Genomic DNA, 25,551 nt, shown 5'->3' with positions numbered 1-25,551 from the left:
GGGGGAGCTGGGTGGGAAACGTCTCCACGTACCTGCACACACCTGAGTCCTGGTGGGTTCAGAAGGGGAACCCCACACTGCGCTTCCCAGCACCCAGAGCATGGTCAGTCCATGTCCTGGTCCCCCAGGACAGCCACCCCGTTGCCGTGTGCCCCGTGGTTTGTGTGCCCCAGGTCCTTGCATGGACACACTCAGCGGCTACTGCGGCCCCAGGGGCTGTGCAGGGACTGGGGGGCTGCACTGGGGAAGCTGTGCAGGGACTGGGGGGCTGCACTGGGGAAGCTGCGCAGGAGCTGCACTGGGACCATGGAGGAGCTGCACTGGGATTGTGTAGGGTGTGCATGGGGGAGGACTGCATCAATACTGGGGTGCGGGCTGAACTGGGGGTGTCCGGAGCTGCGCTGGGGAAATGTGTGAGCTTGTGGGGGCTGCACGCAGGTGTCCAGAGCTGTGCTGGTGCTGCACTGGGAATGGGGGGCTGCCCTGTGGGATTTGGGGGACTGCAGGGGGAGGCTGCACGGGGCTGTGCAGTGGCTGCACGGAGAAAAGGAGCTGCACCCGGTGCATCCGTGTCTGCATGGGGAAGGCTGCACCGGGGGTGCCCGGTGGCTGCACAGAGGGACGCGGCTGCCCCGGGGCTGTCCGTAGGGGCTGCGCGGACCCCGCAGCCCCACTCGCGTCCCACTCGCAGACCCTCCGTGGCGGGAAGGGGGTTCCCAACGGCGGCCCCCCGGGCTGGGCAGGGAGGAGCGTCTCGCCCGTCCCGTCCCATCCCCTCCCGTCCCGTGGCGCCCGGCCCGCCCCGCACCGTCCCGTCCCGCCCCCCGCCGCCCGGCCCGGCCCGCCGGGGCTGAGCAGCCGCGGGAGGCGCCGCGTTCGGAGTCGCTGCGCTCGGGCGCGCTGTGTTTGGGGCTCCCGGCGGGGCGGCGCGGACCCGCACAGCCACCGGCACCGGCTCGGCTCGGCTCGGCCGAGGCCCCGCGGATCTATGCGGCTGTGAGCGGCGGGAGCAGAGCGGGATGGAGCGGCTCCTGGCGCCCGGCCTCCTGGTGCTCCTGCTGCCCGCCCTGACGCGAGGTGAGGGCCGCCGCCACGGGCCCCGCACCGGCCGCCCCGCAGGAAGTTTGTCGGGAGCGGGGCCGGGAGCGGCGGGCACCGGAGCCCAGCGGGGCACGGCGGGCATCGGAGCCCGGCGCCCTCGGGGGGGTCCGGGCCGGGAGGTTCCCGTGGGAAACGGGACTCGGCTTCTGCGGCGGGACCGGAGCGCGGCGCCCTCGGGGGGGTCTGGGCGCGGGGTCCTCGTGGGAACCGGGGTGCCGCGGGATGCGCCGGGACTGGGCTCGGCTCTTGCGGGAGAACCGGAGCTCGTTGCCAGCGGGAGAACCGGGACCGGAACCGTGTTGGGAGAGCGTGGCTGAGCCCCGCGGGGGTAGCCGGAGCTTGGGGGAGCCGGGGCTGGGACGCCGCGGGGGAGCGCGGCGGGGCCGGGGCTCGGTGCCCCGAAGGAGGCGCTCGGGACCACCGGGAGCCGGAGCTGGGTGCCCGGGGCTGCCGGGGGAGCCGCGCTCGCCGCCGTCGTGGGGAGCGGAGCTCGGTGCCGGGGAAGCCGGGGCTCGGTCCGGCGGAGGGGCGCGCAGGGCGGCCGCGCTCCTGTTGCTGTTCTGCGAGAGCTTTTGACCGTTTTGCAAATTTTTCTCGGTTTCCTGTTTCTTGAAAGTCGGGGCCCCCCGGGGCCCCCCCTCCGGGGCGGGTCTGGGTGCTTCGCCGCAAAGCGCTGCGGGACCGTCGGGGGCAGCGGGTCGGGGCACGGGAAAAGAGCCCCGAAAGCGGCCGGGGGTGCGGGACGGAGCGGGGAGCAGCCCACCCCGGGGGGTCGGCACACTGCAGTGCCCCCCTGCCCCGGGACCGAGCTAGTAGCCCCCTCTGGAGAGCCCTGAGAGCATTTTGGGGTGTGAAAGCAGCGGTGCTGCTCGCACAGCAGGGCTGGGAGTCCTCGGAGGCGAAGTTTGCAGAAAGTTGTGCCCGGCCGCAGCGGTCCCCATCTGGAGCGGTCCCCAGCACCGCAGTCCGTGTGCCGTGGAACACGGAGCCCCAGCGGGGTGACCCCGGGGCTGCGTGGGCTCGGCACCCATCCAGGGCAGGATCTGGCTTGTGGCGGTGGCGGTGCGAAGCTGCAGTCGCTCAATGTGAAACTGGCCCGGCTGCACACGCGTGTCGCAGAACCAGTTACCGTGAAGAGCGAGCGGGCAGAGAAGGGGAAGAGCGAGCCGGGGTGGAAATCGGAAGCGATTCTGGTACTTTCAGCGAGTTGCTGTGGTAACTCTGCAGAATTTGGCTCTGAGGGCCAGACAATGAAACCTTTACTCATAGCAAGTTATGACGGGCGACTCATTTCGTTACCGAGCTCGTGGTAACTAATGGGCCCCGGGCTGGATGTTTTTTCCCAAATGGCATTTGTCAGTCAAGGGCCTGATCTGGGGTTTCTCTCTGTCAGTCCTCCTGCTGGAGGAGCAGGCACAGCCTACCCTCCAACCCACCCTGGGTTTATTTTTAGGTGAGCCTCTCAGCGCAGGGGCCGCACAGTCCCTGCCCCGTCCATCACCCTGCAGGTGAGGGCTGTGGGGTGCTGGACCCCGCTTCACCAGGCTCTGCAGGCACAGGGGGTCTGGGGGTCTCAGCGAGCCTGTCCCCAGCCCGGGTGACACCAGGGGATGCAGCCCCCCTGCTGCCACCAGGGCCCTGAGCTGTGGCTAATGCTGTCCCTCTGTTTGCAGGTTTACGGTGCTCGCAGCTTGCCGAATCCTGCCTCAACGGGGGCAAGTGTGAAACTTTTCCCAACGGGACGGAGGTGTGCCAGTAAGTATGGAACAGCCAGAGGATTTTCATCTCCCCCGACCAAAGTTATTGACATTCATGTTGACTTTGCTTTGAAGGCTCTGGATTTAATAGGGCAAGATGCGTTTTCTTTCCTTGAGTGGCAAGAATAACCTGCTTGTGTAGGAGTCACCGCGAGTTTGGCAGGATCGGGCTTTGTTCCTGGCTGGGTGGAAAAACATGGGCAAAGGGCCATGTTTTGCTGGTGTTAGCCTATGCAGACTGCCCTGCTGATGGAGCAGGAGGTAGGGCCAGCCTGCGGCGCTCCTTGGACCGTCGGGCGGGGAGGGTGGCTGTCTGTCTCTCTGTTTTCCAGCTACTCCCTCCTGGCTCCGAAGCATTGCCTTTCAGTCCCTTGCACACTAGGGTGACCAGTACAACTCCAATAATCACTCAAGAGAGGTTCCATGACATGGCTCTGGCTGCTGGAGCTGCCCCGGTGGTGTACGTGGGCTGATGAGGCATCGCCAGGGGAGCAGGGCACCTCCTCCTGCAGCCCTGCCAGTGCTGGTGCCAAGCTGTGGTCTAGGCTGGCGTTCCTGGTGGGACCTGGCACCCAGACTGGGTCTTTCTCCAAGATGATTGTGGGGAAACGGATGTGTAAAGCGTTGGGACTCTTTGAAGGACCAACCGACCCACCGCAGCGATGGCCGATTCACTCCAGGCTCCCAGGGAACAATAACCAAGAGAAATGAATAAGACTCCAGCTCCCTTTTTAAAACTATTCCATAAAAGAAATGTGAATGGGCAAGGCTCTGTTTTCCGGCCAGATTTCCCCTCTGCCTGTTGAACATGGCCTGAGCTGCGAGCAGGCGGGGAGACGTTCCCACCCACCCCAAATTTCCAAATAGGAAGTCCTCGGCGGAGGAACCTGAAGGCATTTCCAATCCCAACCTGTTGAATGGCAGTTTCCCTTGACAATGTGTGTTGCTTTTTTGCAAATCCGCCTGGGTGCCGTTACTCTGCCCAGTAGCCGGGCACCTCCCACCCCCTTCTCCAAGCTGAGCCCCCCAACCCTTTGGTGCAAATAAATCAGCAAATCAATCAGGCACATGAGCAATTTAATGGACAAAGGCTGGGTCCCTTTGTGAGGCACTAATGAATGCACGCCACTTTTTTTTGCACAGAAGCCCTTACCAACGCTTGACGCTCTAAATCTTGTTTTCTTTCATTCAAAGAGCGACAGCTGGGATTCGGTCGAAATTCGGCAGCTATTGTTAAGGGAGGCAGATTAATGCTGTGTGACTAATCATGTATGGCTTCCCAGAATGCCCAACCCTCCACCCCCTCCCCAACCTTACACCCCTCCTTTTCCTTGTGGTCATTCTTTGCTTTTTTTCTTAAGTCTCTGCAACTCCTGATTTACATTTCATGTGCAGATGGTGATGGAATCTAATTAGATCTGATGTGTGCGAGCTCTATTTGGAGAAGCCTCCAAAGTAGGCTCGGGATGAGTTGGGGTTTTTTTAAGAGAAAAAGTTAACTTTAAAGAAGTTCTTGGTTGCTGGCTGTGAATAACCACTTCTCTCTTGGCTGCAGATGCCTTGTGAGCATGTGTGAGTTATTCTTGCAGGAGCACAAGGTGTGTGCTCTGGGTGTGTTAAAGCTCTTGTCCCGTGCAGGGCGATGGGGGCAGATACTGGAGGTACAGCCAGACTGAAGGAGGTGCAACTTCCCAAATTACCTGATAGCGACTCGCAAAATCCTGGTTTTTCACTTTGTTTGAGTATCTCTTGACGAGGAGCTTTGCTTGCAAGCTTCTTAAACAAAGCAGAGCCAAGAGCACAAGATAGCAGACACAGAAAAGCTTGGCACTGCCCTTTGGCGCCTGCATGAAATGCACCATTTTGGCTGCTGGCCACATCTCTGCTCGGCCTGGCACTTAACAAAGTTTGGCCATAAAGCCCCTTTGTGCTGCCCCCACAAATCCAATTAGAAAGTGGAGTGAAATAAATAGTGTACGAGGGGGATGCTGCTCCAGAGGACGAGTGTCCCGGCACTTGTGGCAGGACAGAGCTCGTTGGGTTATGTGGAGCCAACTCTGATAACTCCAAGCCCAGGTTATCAGCCCTGCTATGGAAAGGAAACTGCCAGTGCAAGACCAGGAGCTTTCTCTGCTTTTTATTATTTTACAGGGGTAGTTTGTAAAGCTCCAGGTGCCTTATCTTGCTTGTCCCTTTGCCAGGCAGTGCAGGGCACACAGGGCTTTAACTGAGTGGAGGGACTAAGCATTGGATTGGAGGGCTTGAGACAGAAGCACCCTAATTAGGCTCCTTAGGAGCTGCTTTCCATCTTGGCAGGGTTATCTGGGTCTTTCAGTGCAGGCAGAGCAGCAGCAGTTTTGTGGGTCTTGCACAGACCCCAGCTGAAGGCTCTGGGTGTTTTTGTCCCAGAGCTGGAGCTTTAAAAGGTCCAGGCTGGAGTTGGTGGCTGCTGCGGGGCTTGGTGGGAGGTTCTGTGGTGCTGGGGAGCTGTGGCATTCCAGAAAAGGCCCTTGCCTTGGACTGCAGCATTTTCCCAGACTAAATGAGAAGGTTTTTCCAAGAGGTCATTTTTGACTTCTAGTGATAGCTCCTAATTAGACTGTTGGATAACCCTGGTTTTGACTGGCATCCCTGCAAATGAGTCGGGCTGATTTTAGCTCCCTGTGCCATGTGACATTTATTCCCAGGACCTCCCTTGCTCTGCTAGTTAAAAGCAGATGGCATTGAAAGAGGGCTGAGCTTCCAGCCCTGCTCCACCAGCCTCTCACCATTAAAGCCAGAGGAGCCGTGCCTGGGTTCTCCTCTTGCTCAGAGAAGCAAAAGAGATGGTGGAGGGAGAGAATAAGTTAAATTAATCACTGGGCTTGTGCTGAAAAGGGGGAAAAGTCGGTTTGCAAAAGTACTTCCTCTGTTTATGAATCAGCACAGCGTTGTCGTTCAGCCAGGGCAGTGGCTCCTGAGCTGGTGCCCGTTGCCACCACCAGCTTCCACGGGCAGCGGGCCAGAAACATGGGAAGAAACATTCTGAAGGGGACCATAGTGGGAAGAGGTGATTATTTTAGCTCAAAACGCTTTCAGGGGACAACCAGGAAGGCAGAGGAGTGATGTGAGCCCCGCGAGTTTCTGTGCCCTTCAAGTTATTCAACTGCTCAGTCATTGTTATCTCATTGTAAAGGGCGGAAGTTTCCTTCTGGTTTGGTTTTTCTCATGTGCTTTAACCCAACGTTATTTCCATGAAATAATAACAAAGAAAAAATGCAGTCTCGGTGCTGGAGAGGAAGAGGGTGGAGTGTTGAACAATCAACCAGAGGAAGCTCTTAAAGAAGTAGAGGAGCAGTGATTCAGCCATGTTGAGAACTCTTGCTGGCTCTTTCGAGTCTGATCTCATTCTCGGAAAGAACAAGGTGGAAATGGGTAAGAGGGGAGATTAAAAATACCAAAGTGTCACCTGTTGCGGATTCCAGTGGAATAGAAACTGAAGCCCAGCTGCTGAGGTCATTGGGACAGCAGTGGGGGTTTTAGCTCTTGTCTAAGAGAATCTGTTTGTGTCTCTACTCTCTGCAAGGTGTCTCGATGGTTATCAGTAGTCTCAGGTGGTCCCACTCACTTCTGCTCTGTGTCCTTGGGGTTTTATTGCTTGGGCTGAGGTTTTTTTGCTTGGTTTTTCTCGTGGCTTGGATACCTGTGGTGGCCAGAGGGTTGTCCTGTGTGACAAACATGGGATGTGTTTGAGAGGAGATTTCTCAGCAGGTCCCAGAGCACAGAGATGAGCAGGAGAGATGGGGTGGTGCAGAGGGGGTCAGGAACTCACAGTGGTGTTCATCACCTCACATGAGTGGGGCTGTTCCCCACCAGGCACTCAAGCTGTGCTCTCACAGAATGGTTTGGGTCAGAAAGGACCTTTAAAGGTCCTCTGCAGTGAGCAGGGACATCTTCAACTCCCATGGTCTCGTGGTGTGAAGCAGTGCACGGGGCTCTGCTCCCTGGGGCTGGAGGTCACTCACTCCATGGTATGGGGTATGTTTTATTCCACCAAAATCTCTTCCATCTCAACACCTGACTCGCTGTCCTCCTTTCTGCTGGCAGCCACAACACGTCCATTTGTTCCAGCTGATACCTCACGCCTGGCCTCACCTCCCAGGCTGTTATGGTTTATTGTATGTAGCATGAGGGTGACACGTATAAGTCACTGCTAGACCAGGCTATTCACCAATTAAGGGCTCGGACAACATCATCAGGAGGCAGTTAGCAAGTTTTAAAATAACATTGTTTGGAAATTAACCTGCTTTTTCCAGGCCTGGAGGTGTGGTGACCCTTGTTTTGCTCGTGTTGGTTGGTGTCCCAAGTGGTGGCAGCGTGTGTACATGAGTGGAATGTGAATTTTATAGAGCATCAGCGTGTTTAACGAGGGAGTAGCCCCAGGGTGCACTTAGGGAGAGCTGGTGAGCTCTGGTTCTGGATGGAGACTTCTCTGTGGTTAACGTGCTGCCAGGTGAAGGTTTTGCACCATCTGTTGGGGCTGCAGAGTGGAAGAGCCTCTGGGATATAACTTAAACCCCCCTGGGAAAGCAGACCTGCTGTGGGGTCTCGGTTGAGTCCTGCCTTCTTCCCAGTGGCCAGGAAGGTACTCAGAGTCCCCTGCTGCACTCAGGGCTGTGTGCAGGCATCCTTAAGGACCTGCCAGGCTCCTTCTGCTGCCTGGGATGGGGCAGCACCAGGGGACACTTGGGCTGCTCACTCACCACTCCCCAAGCTGGGCTACCCTGCAGCTCTGCTTTGTGTTTGGAGTTAGAAAGGCCAGCAGGCTGGAGAAGTGATGGTTTGGGATGATTCCAGTTTCTTCCCAAATGGTGTTTTCATCTCATGACATGCCCCTGGCACGTGGTGCTGAGCCCCATGCCTGAAGGGGGGTGCTGCATCCCCCCATCCAAGTAGCTGTGCCCAAATCCCTTTGGTCCCTGATGCTGCCTTGCTGCAGGGTGCCCTCATGAGCCCAGATTTGCTGCAGCCAGAGTTCTGGAATAAGGACAGAGGTGCTGCTCTGGTGTCAAGGGGAAATGCTGCATTTTTGATTTCTTGGGTCTCTGAGTGTGGAGGCAGCCAGAGGTGTGAGGGTCAGGCCCTGCTGACTGGGCTTTATAGCAGAGCTCCTGTGGGTGATGCTGGGAAGTCTTTGCAGCACCCTGCTGGTCCCAGTGACTCCAGACCATGGCAGCTCCCCAGGACAGTTAGAGATGCCCACCTGGGAACTCCCCAGGGTTTAACACCTTCTGCTGGTAGAGCAGCTCAGTGCTGCTTCCAACTGAGCCTCTGGCCGGGTATGATGGTGCCTGTTCACACCTGGACACCCACATCTGGACTCTGCCTTCCTCTCGTGCACATCTGGTGGGTCAGGTCCTCTTCTTTCACCTCCTCATGCTGGCAGGTCCCCCATGGGCAGGTCTGTGGTACAGGATGGTGTTGGGGTTCCAGATATCTCAGGCAATTTGCTGGTGGCTGATAGGGTGACCATGGAACTGTGAAATAGTTTGGGTTGGAAAGGACCTTAAAGATCTCGTTCCACCCCCTGCCATGTGCAGGGACGCCTTCCACCAGCCCAGGGTGCTCCAAACCCTGTCCAACCTGGCCTGGGACACTTGCAGGGATCCAGGGGCAGCCACAGCTGCTCTGGGCACCCCGATGGTGCTGGAGGTTCCCACTGGCAAATGCAGTGCTAGGTGTGAGAGATGCAGGAGTAAAACCTCTGTGAGGTGCTGGGGATGGGTGAGAGATCTTTGGCTGGGCTATATGGGGAGCTCTGGCCCCAAAAAGAATATTTTCAGTTGGAAGGAACCTACCATGATCACTGAGTCCAACTCCTGCCTGCCACCTCACATGCAGCAGAATTCATGCTGTGCTTCAAGCCAGCCATACCCAAAATCTGTTCTGTTGGGAACCCCAGAACACCCTGAGCTGGAAAGGACCCACAAGGATCATTGAGTCCAACTCTTGGCCCTGCACACAACAACCCCCAAATCCCAGTGTGTGCCACGGGAGCAGGATGCTGCTGAGCTCAGGGTGTGCCTCCCTCACACAGCAGTAATTAATGTCTGCTTTAAGCTCTCACCCGTCACGTCCTCCCCTTCCCCCCGTGGCAGCCTGGAGTTAATATTGGAAAAGCCAGTTAAACAGTTAATGTTTAGGCCATGGTTATTAGGCTCTTGCACATTTCCAGCAAAGGGAACCGAGTCGCATTTTAATGGGAAACTTTCATGCTCAGTCAAGTTGCAAAAATTTATTTGCGCCGAAGTAATTTTCTTTTAACAAGTTTTCACCCTAATTCCCTTCCCCAAAACCTGGATTTAATGGTATTTATATGGGAAATGGATTTATTAAGTTTTAATGATGCTATAACGTTGCCCTTATTTAATAGAAGGGGCACCCTGCAGGCAAGTGGCCTGGTGGTGGTGGGCTGGGAGGGCTGGGTGCCACAGGGGCACCCAGGGGTGGGCAGCCTGTGCCTTTGGGCTTGATTTAATGTCACCATGGCTGAAAGTGGCAGTGCCAGCTTTGCTTCTACCCTCTGGGCTGTGCAGGACCTGTTGTCAGGACTGAGTTTGGCCTCCTGCTGCCAATTCCTCCTCATCCTCTGAGGTGTGATGTGATGCTGTCACACCTGTCCCCAAGAGGAGCATGGCAAGGAGCCCTTGGCACTGTGGCTTTTGGCTTTGTCAGCGTGGTGATGGGGACCTCAAGGGCCACACACTCCCTGCTGGCATCACTGCCTGGGGATGGAGCACTTGTGAGTGTCCCATGGTTTATTTTAAGGAATTTTCTGCTGTCAGTGAGCAGCCATGGAGGAGAGCATGTCCCCAGCACTCCTGCCCTGCTGGAGCATCCCTGCTTGGGGAGAACAGGATGAGACCCTGCCAAAGGCACTCCTGGCTGGTTAAGCCATGGGCTGGCTCCTCTGGAGCAGGTGGAGGAATGTGCCTGTCCTCTGGGATGCTTTGGGGCGGGCTGGGAGAGTGACCCCACGGGGGAGCAGCAGGGACGGGGAGGGAGGGGTGGCTGTCCCCGGCCCCCAGCCCCTATTAAAATGTTAGGCACAGACCTCCAAGTCAAAAGGCAGGGCGACAGACGGCCCTTTCACAGGGCCTGCTGCTCCCCACAAAAGGGGGGTTTCCAGGGGAGGGGGGCAGGAATGCGGGCTGCGGCCGGAGGGCAGAGCCGCCACCATTGTCCCCGCTCCCTCGGCGAGGGCGTCATGTTGACACAGGGATTTCTGCCGGCAAAAGGTGTCAGAGGAGGCAGAGGCTTCCCTCCCTCTCTGCTGTTTCCTTGGTTAAACTCGGCAGCAGCAGAAATCCCGGGGTACAGACCCCAGGAGCTGATACCCGTCTGCTCGCGGCTCCTTGAGCACATGGTTTCCAAGCGGGCGAGGGTTTTGTTGCTGATAACTATTTCTGGGAGTTTTGCTTGCAAAGGGAGACCAGCAGCTCCATGGCTGTGAGGTTGAGGGGAGCTGGATCCATCCCTGTCTGGCCATTGCCACCTCTGCCCACTCCCCATCGCACTGAAACGTCCCCAGCAGGAATTTCTTTGGCTTTCGGTTGGCTTTGTGCCACGGGGCACCCGTGTGCTCTGCAAAACCCCCCTCTCCTCCTTGTTTATAAATATCAGGGCTAAATTTAGCTTGTTTAAACTTTTGGTGGCTGTTCAGATCCTAATCGTAGGTTTGAAGTTCAGGATTAGACGAGTGGGATGGTGGGGTCACGAGTGGGAGTTTTCCATATTTGGCTCTGGGGCAGTGTGGTGTTTAGCCAAAACTTGGTTTGAGGGGGAAAGGGGAAAAAAGAGGGAGTCCATCATCACTGAGTGAGATGGTACTACTTGGGCTGTGTGTGTGCCAGAGCTCTGAGAGCACAGCAGAGTGAATTCAGCCTGCATGGGCAGCAAGTGCTGGGTCCAGAGCAGGGGAAAACCAGAAGTTACCCCCAAAAGGGTGGTGAGGGAAGAGTGAGCTCAGGCACCAGCAATGCTGGGCTGGCCGGCAGCCTGTGGAGGTAGAAATTCCTCATCTCCCCCAAATTCTGACTTTTTCTTCTGCTGGCTTAAAGAATATCACATTTTTAGAGGGCGAAAGCAGGGAGCAGTTGCAGGGGGTGTTCTCAGATGCCACAGGGGCCGGGTGCTGTTCCAGTGACTGATGGGCACTGTGGGTGCTCTTAGGGGGACCTGCCCAGGAATGTCACACAGGTGGGTGATGGGCCCATGTGCCAGCCCCAGCCCAGGCTGTGTTCCCTGAGGATCCTCTGCTGGAAGCACATCCTTGTGGTCACCCCATAAATGGGCTCCTGCAAGAGCAGGAGCAGGGGCCAGGGTGAGCAGAGTGAGCTGGGCTCCCACAAACAATGGGGCTGTGCAGCTCTGCACCGGCAGAGGATATAAAAAAACATCCACTGGGGAAAACAAATATTTCATAGCAGCCATTGTTGAGGGTGGGAATGGGGCGAGTTTTGTCTTGGGCTCTTCCTTCGACATCTTTCATGTTTGTTGTGAATGAAGCTGCATTGAAAGGCAGCTCCTTCCCAGGTAGCCAGTTACCACCCCTGAATAGCCTGGCCACTCTGCTTAGTAATGGGATTATATTGTTTTTCATTACAATGGGAGCTTTGGTTCCCAAACTGTCCTGACTAATGTCTGCTTAAGAAACAAAGCCATTTTTTTCCTTCATAGGAGGAACAGGGCTCTAGCATGTTTTTTCCCCACTCCTGTCCACGAGTTTATCCAGCTTTGGGAATTCCTTTAGTTTCTCTCCAGATGAAAGTCTGGATCTTAAAATCTCAATTAGATGACTTGGGCTAGGTCAAAAATGAAATGGAACAAGAGAAAAAAAAAAAAACACATCAAAGACTTGGGATTGCAGTTTGCTTTTTTAATTAAACAAGAATGGAGATCTGCTCTTGCTTTATTAACCTGATGTCACTTGGAGTAACCTGCTGCTTTGCCAACCACCTCCCTGTGTGAAACTCTGCTTTTTTCCCAGGCTGGTGTCCCAGAGTGTTTAATAAAGCAAGACCTGGATGAGACTTCTTAAAAAACCAACACTTAGGTCTTGAGCTGGGTTTTGGTACTGGGAGCTCTGTCGTGGCTGCTGGAGGTTTCTGTGGGGCTGAGCTGGCGCCGGGGCAGCTTTAGGGTGCCCCAGCCAGTCGTGGTGCCCCACATGGGTGAGGGCAGCTCTGCCTTCATGCCTTGGCTCTCCTGGCAGCTGTGGTGAAGCCTTTGCTTTGTTAACAGCCACACGTGCCAGGAGCCGCCGAGCAAAGCTGCAGGTGAGGTGTGGAACCAGAGAGGGCTCAAGCAGCCCCCCAGCCCCAGGGAACAGGGAGCATCCACAGCCCCACGTGCTCCAGGGAGGGCAGGGCAGCACCCAAAAGTGTTCCTCATCTCCCTGCACCCGCTTCCTTCTGTGTGCTCCTGGTGATGCCAGCGAGGAGATTGGGGCAGAGAGCAGGGTCCTGAGCTCTGATTCCCCAGCAGGATGGTTTTCCTGACCTCCCTGCCTTCCCCTGGCTCCAGAGTGTGCTCCTGTGACAGCAGGATGTTTCCAGGGCAGGAAGCCCTCCTGGAGACCCCAGTATGCACCTGTTGCTCCATGCATCACGGGAGGGATTCCTGGGGAGGCAGTGCAATGAGAATGAATGGAATAAGCTGGAGTAAGAAGCAGGTTTCTTCTCTCAGGGAGACATATCCCCAAGCACTGGCCTTTTCTCTGGTCAGATTGGAGCCAGGGGAGCTCAGGGTTCCCTGGGCTGGCAGTGAGCAAACGTGTCTTACGGGAAAGGGTGTAACTTCAGGAGAAAGCTGGGGTGCTGCTCCCAGGCTGTGCCAGGCAGGGAGCCACTGGCACAACTGGAAAGGTGACTCCTGTGTGTGGCAGCCTGCTGGCAAGCAGGCTCCCTGCTGCCTGGGCCGTGCAGCTGCTGGGGCGCAGGGGAAGGAGGCTGTGGTTCCCATTGTCAGCCTGGGGTGACAGTTACCCCAAGAGGTGCAGGGCTGTGTCACTGCTCTGCACCTGGGAGCAGCCTGCACTGCCTCTGGGCTCTTGTGCAGCCAAGGGAGGCTCTCCTGCGGGTTGGTTCTCCTTCCCTCAGCTGTTGCCTGCAAACATGTGAAATCTGAGTGTCCTGCTCACGTTCAGCCACTTGCTTCACTCCATGGGGTCCCGACCACGCTGGCACAGCCACCCACAGGTCACACAGCACATTTGCTGCTGCACAGGGCTCTGGGGGTGTGAAGGTCCCAAGGGGGGACCCTCTGCACCACTCAAGGTCACAGCTGTGCTCCTGAACCTTCTCTGTGCTGGGGTGGCTCTGCCTGAGACTCTGGGGCTGATCTGAGGTGGCTGTTCTGAGCCACAGGAGCAGAGAATGGCATCCCCCAGCCCAGCCTGTCAGGGAGGGGGTCTTTCCCCATGGTGGGAGTCCCTACACTCAGCACCAGGGAGTGTCCTGGTCCCATTAGTCTCAAGTACCCCCAAAATGGTGCTTCAGGAAAGACCTGAGCCTGCCCTGCTCAGCTTTCCCACGCTGCTCATACCTTGGGGAAAACAACCACGGCCGTTTATGCTTCCAGCTGCTGAGGGTGAGGAAGAGGTTAGGTGATAGCAGAGCAGATAAGAGGAGCCTGGATGTGGGGCTCCCCACCAGCCCCCTGTCCCCTCCTGCAGTGTGGGGCTGTCCCTTGAACCTCCCCCTCCAAAGGGTGGGCATGGGGGACAGCCCGTGCATGTGCTCCAGTTTACACCTGGTTTCCACTTTGCTGTTGGAGTTTTTTGTACATTTTAAGCCCAGAGTGGGTTTTACCTCCAGCCCTGCCACGGTCTCAGCATTCCTTAGGAGGACACGCTGTGGCCTGGCAGGAGAGCAGTGAGTGGTGTGAGCTGGGGGGTGATGCCACATCCAGGACATCCCCGTGCAGGCAGCACCCCAGGGACACGACCTGGCCCCGGGCTGTGCCTGTGCAGGGCTGTGCATCCCCAGTTTGAACAAAGCCCTTGTGCTGCCATGCGGGCTGGGTGTCATCTGTGCTGGCCGTGGCAGATGGCAGCTCAGTGCAGAGAGGAAAACATTAGTCTTGGGTCAGAGGTCACAGAAACATCTGCCTCGGGATGCTTTCAGTGCCCGCATTGCTGCAGAGGGACAAAACCTGTTGCTGGTGGCTTGGAGGAAAAGCCTTGAGCCCCACAGAGCCAACAAAGGGCTGGCAGCACCAGAGCCACACGCAGGGAGCACCCAGAGCAGAAACCCCAGGCTGGGGGGCTGGGATGGGCACCCCAGCTCTGACACCTCTGCCTGGAAGCTGTGGCAGCGCAGCGAGCAGAGGTGTGGGGCAGAGCTGAGGCAGAAGTTGGCTCTGACACTCCTGCAGCTCATTCCTGCTGTTGATTTTCTGATCTGCTGAGCTCTCCTGGCGCCTTGCTGGAATAGCTGCAGCGTTGGGCCTCTGGTTGTAACTCCTCAAGGATGTGCAGCAGACACAACAAATGCACGTGCCCACGCTGAGCAGATCCAGATTTGGCCCAGGCTTGGTGGTGGGAGCAGAGTGGGAATTCAGAGCTGCTGTTGCTGTTCCCAGGCTGTCCCCAGGGACTGCTGTCTGACCTTGGACAAGGCCTTCTCCATCACCCTTCACACTGGCCATGAATCATGCAGATTTATGGCCAGCAGCTCAGTGCATTATTAATCTTGTCCCCCCTCACCACAGTTTGCACTCGGATGCTCATTCCGAGGGGGAAGACACATCCCAGCCTGGTGCTGTGGGAATCCAGCTCCCAGCCTCTGCCTGACCCCCAGAAACAAAAAAAGCCACCAGGATGGCCAGCCCCAGACACCCAGGGGAGTGTAAATCAGTGTGTTCACCCCTGCAAGGAACACCCTCATCCACAGGGGTGGGGACTGGCTGCTGTCCCCTGTCCTGCCTGCTCCCGTGGTAGAACACACCCCAGAAGTGTAGAGGTGTGAGATTTCCTGCTGGAATGGTGCTGGGAGAGAGGGAAATGTGTGTTGGAGCAGGGCTTGGCCATCCGAGATGGGGATGGGAATGGGAATTAAGATGGGGATTGGGATGGGGATGGGGATGGGGATGGGAATGAAGATGAGCATTGGGATGGGGATGGGGATGCCATCACCCTCCATCAGTGGCTAAAGTGGAGCCCTTGATGTCTCCTGAGCACCTTAATGAGTCAACAGAAACAGTGAGGGATACACAGAGGTATTTTTAGCCATTCCTGCCTGGTTTGGGAATGGGGTGCTCGTCATGCCTGGAGCTGGGACTGTGACCACACCAGCCTAGCTGAGGCTTTCACAGAGGCTCCTCAGGACCCCAGGCAGCTTGGCCACATTTCAGTGCCTCAGAGCTGCTTTCTAATGGCCCTGCTGAGCTGTTTTGATCCTGCAGCACCCGCCCTGTCCTCTGCCAACAGGTATACCTGTAATTAAAGCCGAGCTTTAATGTCTCCTATGCTAATTTCCATGAGCTGCTTGGGGTTTGCTTTGGGTAGCCCTGGCTTGGGAAATGCCAAAGGAAAAACCACAGGGTGATCTTCACCTGGCTGAGCCTGCGGGGACGTCGCATCCTCCACGTCTGCTCTCCTGGAATCCCTGACACCACCTCATGTGTTTTACAGAAAATAAAGCTCAGCTCCTTGGGCTGAGCTTTAGGAGAGGTTTTGAGTCCTTGGAGAAATAGGTGGCTGCATGGTGAGGTTTTAACAGAGCTGGGAGTTGAACTTAGTTCTGCTGAATCCAGGCTTTCCAGACCTGGAAAAGTTGGAAAATAAGTACAACTTGGATTGCCCTGGTTCTTCACATGGTTTTTGATCTCTTGCTTTGCATGTGAGACTTGTCTCCAGGCTTTCCTCTGCAACCAGGACTCTCTGAATCTGCTGAGGTGGCTGGGCTTTGAAATGCAGCTCCAGTCTCTGTCTGTGAGTGAACTCTGGGACCGGTGAGGAGAGGGAACAGTGAAATTCATCCTGTGGCTCCATCCACAGCTGGGAATGTGCTCTTCCCTGCTTGTCCCAGACCTGCTGTTGCAGAGAGGGCAGGAACAGCCCCGTTCTCTGCTGAGGCTTCTACAGAAGATGCAGGAGCAGTGTGGAATCCACCAGGTGTGAGGGAGGAGGATGTCCTGGGCACAAAGATGACTTAGAAACCATGGAAAGATTTGGGAGGTTCCCCGTGCTGGGAGCTGTGTGTGCAGTGGGTGTGTGAGGTTGGGAGTTGCTGGGCAGGTCAGAGGGTCTGTGCTGCACAGCCCCATGTGGAATGATAGAAACTCCTCCTTGGGTTAGAGCAGTGACTGCTGGATTGGAAGGATGCCTGTGCTGTGGTGCTTTTTTCCTGAAAACTTGATGGGAATGCCCCTTTTGGGAGGAGAAATATGGAGTATGAATGTACTCTGGACTTGATGGCCCACCTGTGCCCATCTCAGCCCTTCCAAGCTGAGCTCTTCCCTGCCATCTGCTGCACTCTTCTCACTTCTGGAGTTGATTGTGGCCATAAATCAGCTCTTAAACAAATCGAAATTAATTTTAAAATAATCTACCAACTCCCTGAAACTTGAGGGGTTTCCTGAAGCACAAGCCTGGAAAGCCCCTGAGCAGGAGTGAGGCAGCCCCAGCCCGGGCACTGCCACTGACCCCAACCCACCCTGTGCCTTCAGGCAGGGGCTTCCCTGTCCCTCAGGGTTCTTCTTCCCATCGCTAATTAACCTCCTGGCTAATAACCCCGCCCAGACTCAGGCTGGGATTTACTTTGGTTTCCCATCCATGTGTTCAAACCCCCACTTGCCTGCGCTGGAATCAGAATCGGTCCAACAATTCATTCGGTGGGAGGGCTTCGGGCTGTGTGTCCCTCTCCCGACCTCACAGCGCAGGAACCCCAATTCCAGAGAGCCCTCCTGGCCTCCAGCCTTGGCCGGGGATGCCGAGCATCCCCTCTGGTCCCCCAGCATCACCGTGTCCCTCTCCCGTGGTGGCACCACCGCGCCCAGCGCTTCCCGCGCTGCCACCGCACCTCTTTGTCCAGCATCAACTTTTTTTTTCCCCTCTCCTCATTCCCCTTTTTCTTCCCCCTCTCCTCATTCCCCCTTTTCCCCCCTCCTTTCCCTCCCATCGGAGCCTCCGCTGTCCGCCAGCCCCGCACAGCGCGGGGGGATTGTTTTAAGAAAAAAAGCGTGTGCGGTGCGGCCGGGCCGGGGTTTTGCCAGATGACTGCACAGCCCAGCGGCGTGCCTGAGCCTGCTCCTCTCGCTGTCCCTGTGCCCGTGCCCGGCCCCGCACAAAGAGCCCTTCTCAGGCGGCCCCAAGCTCCGCATTCCCCCGCGCAGCCACCCAGAAGCGGCCGCGGCGCCCGGGGCTCGGAGCCGCCGGCGAGCCGGGCACCGTCCGCGGGCGCCGGCAGCTGCTGAGCCTCATTAGGATGCACACCTGCTCCCCGCCGCCCTTTGTGTGCCGAGCAGATGCCCTGATTTATTATTATACACATTTTCTTTTTCATTTGGCCTGGATAATGCCGTCTCATTAACTCAAAATGTCTCCGAATCCTGACAAATTCTCACACAATCCTCAACAATGAAATCAGAATTGGGTTAAAAAAAAAAAAAAAAAAAAAAAAAGAAAAAGAAGGGAAAAAAAAAAAAAAGTAGGAGGAGAGGGGGAGCGCGGCTGAAACGTGGTCTTGCCGCCGGCAAAGCGCTGTGGCTCCGGGCTGGGGCGGCTGAGGGTGGGGTTTGCTGGTTGTGCTTCCCCAGAGGAGCCCCACGGGCTTGTTTTGGAGGTTGCAGGTGACTGCTGTGCTCTGCAGCATCCTCTGGGACCCCCCTGCCCGCCCCCTTGCCACAGGAGCCTTGGAGGCGTGCAGGAGGCTCAGGAATGCGATGTCCCACCAGATCTGATGGCAACAGGTGTGAGCTTGTGGTGCCCTGAGCCTGACCTGCCACAGCACCCTGGGTACCCCCAAGTGCTGTCACCTTCCCCATCACCTCCAGCTAGGGTTGCCTTACCCCCAAGCAGGGGGGTTTGTGCCTCATCCCTGGGATTTTTTTTGAGTGTCAGGTGCATAGCTTTACTCCATCCTCATCCTGCCCCCTCTGCAGGGTCCGGCCAGCCACACATCCTGCCCAGGCCCACCAGGATGGCTGGTGGGGTTTGCCCTCAGGGCGTATCTCTGGTGCCCAGGTGGCCAGTGGTGACAGATGGTGAAGCTGGTGGTGGCATCAGGGGTTCTTTTCTCAGGGCCCCCACGCAGAGGGATGCAGCAGCCAGAGCCACTCAGCCTCCTTGTGCAGGGTTTGGCTTTGGGGAAGCTCTCAGCTGACTTCGAGGAGCAGGAACTTGTCCCACCTGTTGCCAGCCAATGCTGAGCCCCTGCTTAATTGTGTTTGAGTGATTTAGGAGGGAGGGAGCATAAAAATAGCCCTGGTGCAGCAGAGACTCCAGCGTGGGCAGGGAGCAGGGCTGTCCCCATTCTGCCCGGCCCCGTGGATTTGGTGTGGGTATGGGGATGCTCCTCTTGCCCCAGCTGTGTGTCCCTTGTGCCTCGATTTCCCCTTCAGCAGGGAGGGGAGGGAGAAGAATCTCCCTGCGATGAGACGCGGGATGTCAGCGCCGCGGCTGCGGTTGTGCAAGTCAGCACAGGCCCCTCCATGGGGGACGCCTTTGTTCCCAGCACCTTTCATCCTCCCCTTCCCAGCCCGGAGCAGACGTGCGGGGCTGGGCTGGGCCGGTCCCGGGGGCTCTCAGTGCCCTCGGGCCGCTCGGGGCCATCCCGCTGACGGCGCGTCTCGCCCCTGCCAGGTGTAGCGGTGCCTACGTGGGCGAGCGGTGCCAGCTGCCCAACCCCTGCCTGAGCTCCCCCTGCAAGAACGCGGGCACCTGCACGGCGCTGGTGCGCGGCAGCACGGTGGATTACAGCTGCGCCTGCCGCCTGGGCTTCACCGACGAGCTGTGCCTGACGCCCCGCGACAACGTCTGCCTCAGCAACCCCTGCCGCAACGGCGGCACCTGCGACCTGCTGACGCTCAGCGAGTACAAGTGCCGCTGCCCGCCCGGCTGGTCAGGTGAGGGGTGGCACCCGGGGGCATGGCCCGGTGGGGAGGGATGGGCTGCCACAGGGGTGGAGAGCTGCCTGTGAGTTTGGTTTTGGGGAGGTGGGGAGGGGGGTCTGCAAAGGTGGTTGGGGGTGGGTGGATGGCAGCTGAGGGAACTGCGACTCTACTGCACAGTGGGGGGATCAGGTACAACCAGTCCCAGATCTGGGGGGTGGCAGTTTGAGTTAGGGGGATCAGGTACAACCAATCCCAGATCCGGGTCTGCACCCCGGTGTAGATCTCTGGCATTAAGAGCTGAGCTGCTGTTTGCATCCTCACCCTCCCTCCCTGCCCTCCCCAGGTAAGACCTGCCAGCAGGCCGACCCCTGTGCCTCCAACCCCTGTGCCAACGGGGGCCAGTGCGTGCCCTTCGAAGCGCACTACATCTGCCGCTGCACCGCCGGCTTCCACGGCGCCAACTGCAAGCAGGACGTCAACGAGTGCAACATCTCCCCACCTGTCTGCAAGAACGGGGGCAGCTGCACCAACGAGGTGGGCACCTACCAGTGCTCCTGCAAGCCAGCCTACACTGGGCAGAACTGCGAGCACCTCTACGTGCCCTGCAACCCGTCGCCCTGCCAGAACGGGGGCACCTGCCGCCAGATTGGGGACACCACCTACGACTGCACCTGCCTGCCAGGTAGGGAGGGGAAGGCATGGGGACTACCACCCTAAATGAGTGGTGCCTGAATTCCCAGCAGGTTGTGAGCGTGGGAGAGCCAAACCCTCTGGCTGCGGGCTGGTTGTGCTGTGTGCTTTAGGGAAGACGTTGGGCAGCGATGGCTGAGGAGGAGAGTTCATCTGGGGGCTTTATATACTTTGTGCTTCACCAAAATAGCTCTTCCAAAACAACTGTTTGAGCAGAGGCCCCTGTGCGGATGCTCATATTCCAGAATAAGAGTGCCTTTTTCCGCTTTAGCTTAATCCACTTCCAGAATGGAATAATTAGCCCGGAACAGCTATTTTGGAAAGTTTCCGAGTGCTCATGGAGCTGGGGAAGGAAGACCCTCTCTGTGCTCGCTGCTGCTCCCTCTGGCAAACTCTGGAGCAGGATTGCAGCCTCTGGCATGGAGGAGTCCTTTGGAGGGGCCTGGTAGGCACTGTCCTGGGAGCTCAGTGCCCTGGAAGGGATCTTGGCATCCTGGAAAGGAGCTTGGCACTCTGCAAACCCTGGAGAAGTACAGCAGCTGTGAAAGGCCTCCCTGACCCCAGCAAGCCCTTTCGCTTCTGCCCTCAGACAGTGGGTCTGCAGTGCAGTAAGGGCAGAGAGCAGAAGGAACTGAGCAGCTCCACGCTCTCCCACTGGGTCAGCTGGAGAAATGAAACTGGAGTTTCAGCCCAGAGCCACGCTCAGCCCAGGTTGTTTCCTGGGCTGAGTGCTGTCCTCACCCGAGCCAGCCACACTGGCCAGCTGTGGCAGATGTGGAAGGGATGCACCCACTCTGTCCCTGGGAAGGAAGCTGTGGGCAGCACTGTGGTGCCTGAGGAGTCTCTTGTGGGGTTGGTTTGATCCTTTGGTCACCCATAGCCCAGCAGTGGCCAGAGCAGGATGAGGGTTGGGTGACTTCTCTGCTCTGCACCCTGGGCAGGGCTGGGCACTGCCATGGGGAGCTCCAGCCTCCCTCCCTGTAGCTCCTGCCCCATCTCTGCTGGGGACGTGGCATCAAGGTGGGCATGGGGTCTCCCAGATGGCACAGACACCCACACCCTGCTGGGTTAAGGCAGATAAGTGATCCCTGTGATCTGTCTGGGGGATCTTGTCGTGATGTCTGACACAGGTTCAGAGGTTCCACCCCCTTTCAAAAGCTTTTAGCTGCAGTACCTCAGGAATCTCATCAGCCATCCAGCACAGACAGGGCCCTGCAGGATCTCCTGCCTCACCCCCTCCACAGCTCACCCAGGCTGCAGCAAAGCTCCTGTCCTTAGGGACAGGGAGGTGTGGGGCTGACCGAGCCAGCAGTGCTAGGAAGGAAGCCTTTCCTTCCAGGACGAGCTCCCGGGAGCGATGCTCCTTTGGAGCAGCTCCGAGCCCTGTCTCGCAGGGATGGGCGGGTGGAGGTGCAGGAGGAGCTGTGCCCTGCCCTGCCGTTCTGCTGACGAGGCACTTTCACTGCACGGCGGGGTGAGGCACAGCCCGGGGCACAGCCCTGCTCCCGGCAGGATCGGCGCTGTCACACCCAGCTGCGGCTCCGTGGGCTGCTTCCAGGAGATTTGCATCCTGCAGGAGCTGCTTCACCTCCCGTGGGGTGGCACAGCCACTGCCCCGGGGAACAGGGGGTCCCTCAACAGCTCCTCCAGTGCACACAATGCAGGAGCTGCACTGCAGCAGAGGGACAGGGGGCTGCTGCTCGTGATAAGGGGGTGATTGATATGCTGGTATGTGGCGCAGCAAACGTGGAACAATGTCCCCTTTTCATTCCTGGAGAGGCCTGGCTGTACCGGGTTTCTTCAAGTTAGACTAATCTTGGCTGTTTTATCGTGCCATCGCTGCAGAATGTAACCCTGAGTTTAAAGTAATTGCCGTGCTAATTACTCATTTGGATGGTTCAAAATGAGTTAATCCTGGTGTCTAGGACATTGTGAGCTATGGCTGCTCAGGCTCAGCCCCACTGCTTAAAAGTGAGGTGCAAATCAATGTTATCTGCTCTGGGCTCCTACCAGCAATCAGAAAAAGCTGTGGCTGCTCCCCATGTGATGGAGATGAGGAGAGGAAAACGTGGAGAGAGTGAGGGGAAAGCTCCCAGCTGGGCCAGGGTCTGGGGTCCCACAGAGAATGAGTCTGGGCACCTGGTAATTACCTGTGCAGGTGACCTTTTTTGGTGCCTGGATGGGGAGCAGCCTGGTATGGACCTGCAGAATGCCCTGGGGAGTCTAAGGGAGCTGCAGATGGACACTGGCACTGCGGGCTGGCATTGCCATCCCAAACCCCGAGCAGCTGGGTCGAGAGCTTTGAGGGTCGCACTGTAAAAGCAGCTTTTAACACAAATGTCAGTCAGAGGTGGCTTGGCAGATGTCCTGAGGAGGGCCTGGCTGCTGTGCTCCTGCTGCAGAGGCTGGGGGTGGCAGGGTTTCCATGCTATCAGCTGGAGCTGATAACAAACCCAAGCAGGAGGTGGGCTGGGATGAGCCCAGGGCCGTGTGGGACGTTGGCTCGCCCTGGCAGGGACTTGGATGTCCCTCAGGGGCAAGCACTGCTGCTGAGGCTCTTTACAAGTGAAATTAAACCCCGGTGATTCAGCACTGGGTGCCACAAGCCTTCGTGGGAGCAGCCCTGCTTCGTTCTGGCTTGTGTGGAGTCAGATCCTCCACTGCTCAGGGCAAGCGTCTCCAGGGCTGGAGGCTCTGGCAGCAGGGACAGCCTGCCCTGTGCAGAGGAAGCTGCTGCCTGCCAGGCCCCAGTAGAGGCGGAATGGGGATGAAGATCAAACCAGGCATCTGCTTCAAAGCCACCTGGCACACGCTCAGCACCTGATAATGAACCTGCTGCAGGTGGGGGGTGGTGAGGGGCACGGTGGTGACACAGCCTGTGGGTGAGTTGGCATCATGGCAGGCATCTCCTCTGCGCAGGGTTCACGGGTCAGAACTGTGAGGAGAACATCAATGACTGCCCAGGCAACAACTGCAAGAATGGGGGAACCTGCGTGGATGGCGTCAACACCTACAACTGCCAGTGCCCACCTGAGTGGACAGGTAATGCCAGGAATGATGGTGGCACAGGGCTGGGCTGCGAGGAGGGGTCCTGCTCGGGGGGGATGTTGGGCACAGTGTGGGCAGAGCCATCCTGCTTCACATCAGGAGCAGTCACTGCCAGCTTCATGCAGGTGCCCTGTCCCCTGGCAGGTCAGTACTGCACTGAGGACGTGGATGAGTGCCAGCTGATGCCCAACGCCTGCCAGAACGGTGGCACCTGCCACAACAACCACGGCGGCTACAACTGCGTCTGTGTCAACGGCTGGACGGGCGAGGACTGCAGCGAGAACATCGACGACTGCGCCATGGCCGCCTGCTTCCACGGGGCCACCTGCCACGACCGCGTGGCCTCCTTCTACTGCGAGTGCCCCCACGGCCGCACAGGTGAGGCCCTGTCCCGCCTTGTCCCCTGCCCTGCATGTCCCCTGGCTCCTTGGTGCGGTCTCGGTTGGCAGTGACTCGTGTGCCCATCATCCTTGACGTGCCTTTGGGTGCCCAGGTTTGCTGTGCCACCTGGATGATGCCTGCATCAGCAATCCCTGCAACGAGGGCTCCAACTGCGACACCAACCCCGTCAATGGCAAAGCCATCTGCACGTGTCCTTCGGGGTACATGGGGCCAGCCTGCAACCAGGACGTGGACGAGTGCTCGCTGGGTGAGCTCACATGGGGGACAGCAGCATGGTTGGAGAGGGCTCTGGCACAGCCAGGAGCGAGTCCTGAGAGCTGTGCTTGTGTTTTACAGGAGCCAACCCATGTGAGCATGCAGGAAAGTGCATCAACACTCAGGGGTCCTTCCAGTGCCAGTGTCTGCAGGGCTACTCAGGCCCTCGCTGTGAGATTGATGTCAATGAGTGCCTCTCCAACCCCTGCCAGAATGATGCCACCTGCCTGGACCAGATTGGGGAGTTCCAGTGCATCTGCATGCCCGGTGTGTGGGCAGCCCCATGGACTCAGCCTTGGTGCTGGGGGTGGGCAGTGGGAGGGCTTTGAGTGCCCCTGAGCTTCAGCTCAGTGTGGGCTTGGGTCAGCATCTCCTGTGTGCCTGGGGATGGCACCGAAAAGAAAGAGCTCAGTAAAGGTTGAGTGGTGGGGGCACAAGAAGTGAGATTTGGGCACCATCAGCCCTACACTGAACTCCTCCTCTTGCCAACCTTGGCTTGGATTGAGCCAAAACCTGTTGATCCGAGGAGCAGCTTGTGCATCAAATCCCACCACATGTAGAACAGCCCCTGAGCTGCCTTTTAAAGACAGGAGATCCAGGTGTGCCTGGGTGTAACAAACCCATAGTAGGGCCGTGTCAGCCCTGTGACAGTGCTGGGTCTCTCGGCAGGGTACGAGGGGGTTTACTGCGAGATCAACACGGACGAGTGCGCCAGCAGCCCCTGCCTGCACAACGGCAACTGCCTGGACAAGATCAACGAGTTCCACTGCGAGTGCCCCACTGGTACGTGGCACCCTCCCACTGCCAGCAGCCATCCCACTGCCACTGTGGTGGAAACAAAGCCAGGATGCATCCTGGTTCGAGCCAAGAATGAGCTCCTTAAATTTCATAGCCCTCCGAAATGGGGAGAGCGTAGTGAGCACCTCTTGGTGCTTTGGAGGGAGCTTCTCCAATTGCAGTGAGGGGCTGAGCCCCGTGCAGGCCATGCTGCTCCAGCTCCCGCCCATGGGAGAGGGGAAGGAGGATTAAACCCCACGGCTTTGCACTTGAAAAGGCCCCTCTTTGGGAAGGAGGGCTGGGGGCTGGGGGGGCCGCACCAGCGGCTTTGAATGCGGTGTCAAAGTCACGGGGTGGAGCAGAGAATGGGGAGACGGTTAATCTGTGAAAGGAGGTTTTGAAGTTCAGAGACTTTGCTCCTCTAGAGATGTAAATAAGATGCTCTCAATGGTGGGTCGCAGCCCCGCATTCAGGGCCCCCAGCAGCCGTCCCCATGGAAACCCGGCGCCCCAGCCGGGATGCGGGGGGCCGGCGGGAGCGGGGCGGGGGGGGCCCAGCGGGAGCTGCCCGGCGGCAGGGAGGGGAGCCTGGCAAGGAGGGGAGCCTGGCAAGGAGGGGTGCCTGGCGGGTACAGCCGTGTGCAGGGACGTGACTTCTCCCTCCGTTGCAGGCTTCAACGGGCACCTGTGCCAGTTTGACATTGATGAGTGTGCCAGCACCCCCTGCAAGAACGGTGCCAAGTGCGTGGATGGCCCCAACACCTACAGCTGCGAGTGCACTGAAGGTGAGGGGATCCTGGTGGGCTGTGGGGATCACCTGCCCCGTGATGTGCTATAAAACCACATTGACAAATCATTCAGTGCCCACCTCTGCAAGCACCTGCTGTGGCAGGTGTCACCAAGCCATCCATCAGTGAGGTTGGTCCCTGCTGATGTGACTCTTGTGAGGCACGATGTCCCTTTCCCTGGTGTTGGCAGAACAAGTCGAGCTCTGGAGCCTGCTATCCCCGGAGCCAGGTGTGTGGAGCCTGGCACTCCTTAGGTGTGGCCCCGCAGCAGCCGTCCCACTGTGCTCCCGCCTGCCGAGGCGGCAGCGAGGGGGAAGGCAGGAAGGAAGGAATAAAGCTGCCTCTATGGGGATGCAAGGTGCAGGGCCACGGGGGCTCGCCGACCGAAACCCAAGGAGCAGTTGCACAAAATGATGACTTGAGCCCTGGTGGCAAACAGTGGCTCTTTTGTGGAGCAGCTCCCGCCAGAAATCTTCCAGCTGAATGGCCTCTAATTAGTGTCTTGCTAATGCCAAGCTCCGATGAAAAGCTGCTATGTGGGCTTGGCGGGGTCTAGTCAAAGCTGTACTTTGTCCTCGGCTCTCCACCCCCAAACCCGGCGGGGAGGGAGCTGGCCAGGAGAATAGGAGCTGCCGGGGG

At 57.9% G+C, this 25,551-nt stretch overlaps 1 protein-coding gene across 2 annotated transcripts in view; it reads left to right on the top strand.

Moving 5' to 3' along the window:
* Nucleotides 1–855: 855 nt before the first annotated feature.
* NOTCH1 (notch receptor 1) overlaps nucleotides 856–25,551 on the top strand; it is a 42,289-nt gene continuing 17,593 nt past the window's right edge. For both annotated transcript variants that reach the window (XM_059864914.1, XM_059864913.1), the window contains exons 1-10: nucleotides 856–1,077; nucleotides 2,775–2,856; nucleotides 18,703–18,965; nucleotides 19,297–19,635; nucleotides 22,563–22,685; nucleotides 22,836–23,069; nucleotides 23,185–23,340; nucleotides 23,430–23,615; nucleotides 24,018–24,131; nucleotides 24,796–24,909. In XM_059864914.1, coding sequence (XP_059720897.1) covers nucleotides 1,020–1,077; nucleotides 2,775–2,856; nucleotides 18,703–18,965; nucleotides 19,297–19,635; nucleotides 22,563–22,685; nucleotides 22,836–23,069; nucleotides 23,185–23,340; nucleotides 23,430–23,615; nucleotides 24,018–24,131; nucleotides 24,796–24,909 — 1,669 coding nt within the window. In that variant the 5' untranslated portion in view covers nucleotides 856–1,019. The remainder of the gene's footprint in view (nucleotides 1,078–2,774; nucleotides 2,857–18,702; nucleotides 18,966–19,296; nucleotides 19,636–22,562; nucleotides 22,686–22,835; nucleotides 23,070–23,184; nucleotides 23,341–23,429; nucleotides 23,616–24,017; nucleotides 24,132–24,795; nucleotides 24,910–25,551) is intronic.

The sequence above is a fragment of the Haemorhous mexicanus genome, chromosome 21 (genome assembly GCF_027477595.1).
Source record: "Haemorhous mexicanus isolate bHaeMex1 chromosome 21, bHaeMex1.pri, whole genome shotgun sequence".
Taxonomy (NCBI): domain Eukaryota; kingdom Metazoa; phylum Chordata; class Aves; order Passeriformes; family Fringillidae; genus Haemorhous; species Haemorhous mexicanus.
Note: the sequence above shows the minus strand (reverse complement) of the source record. Positions and strands in the feature narration are given on the sequence as shown.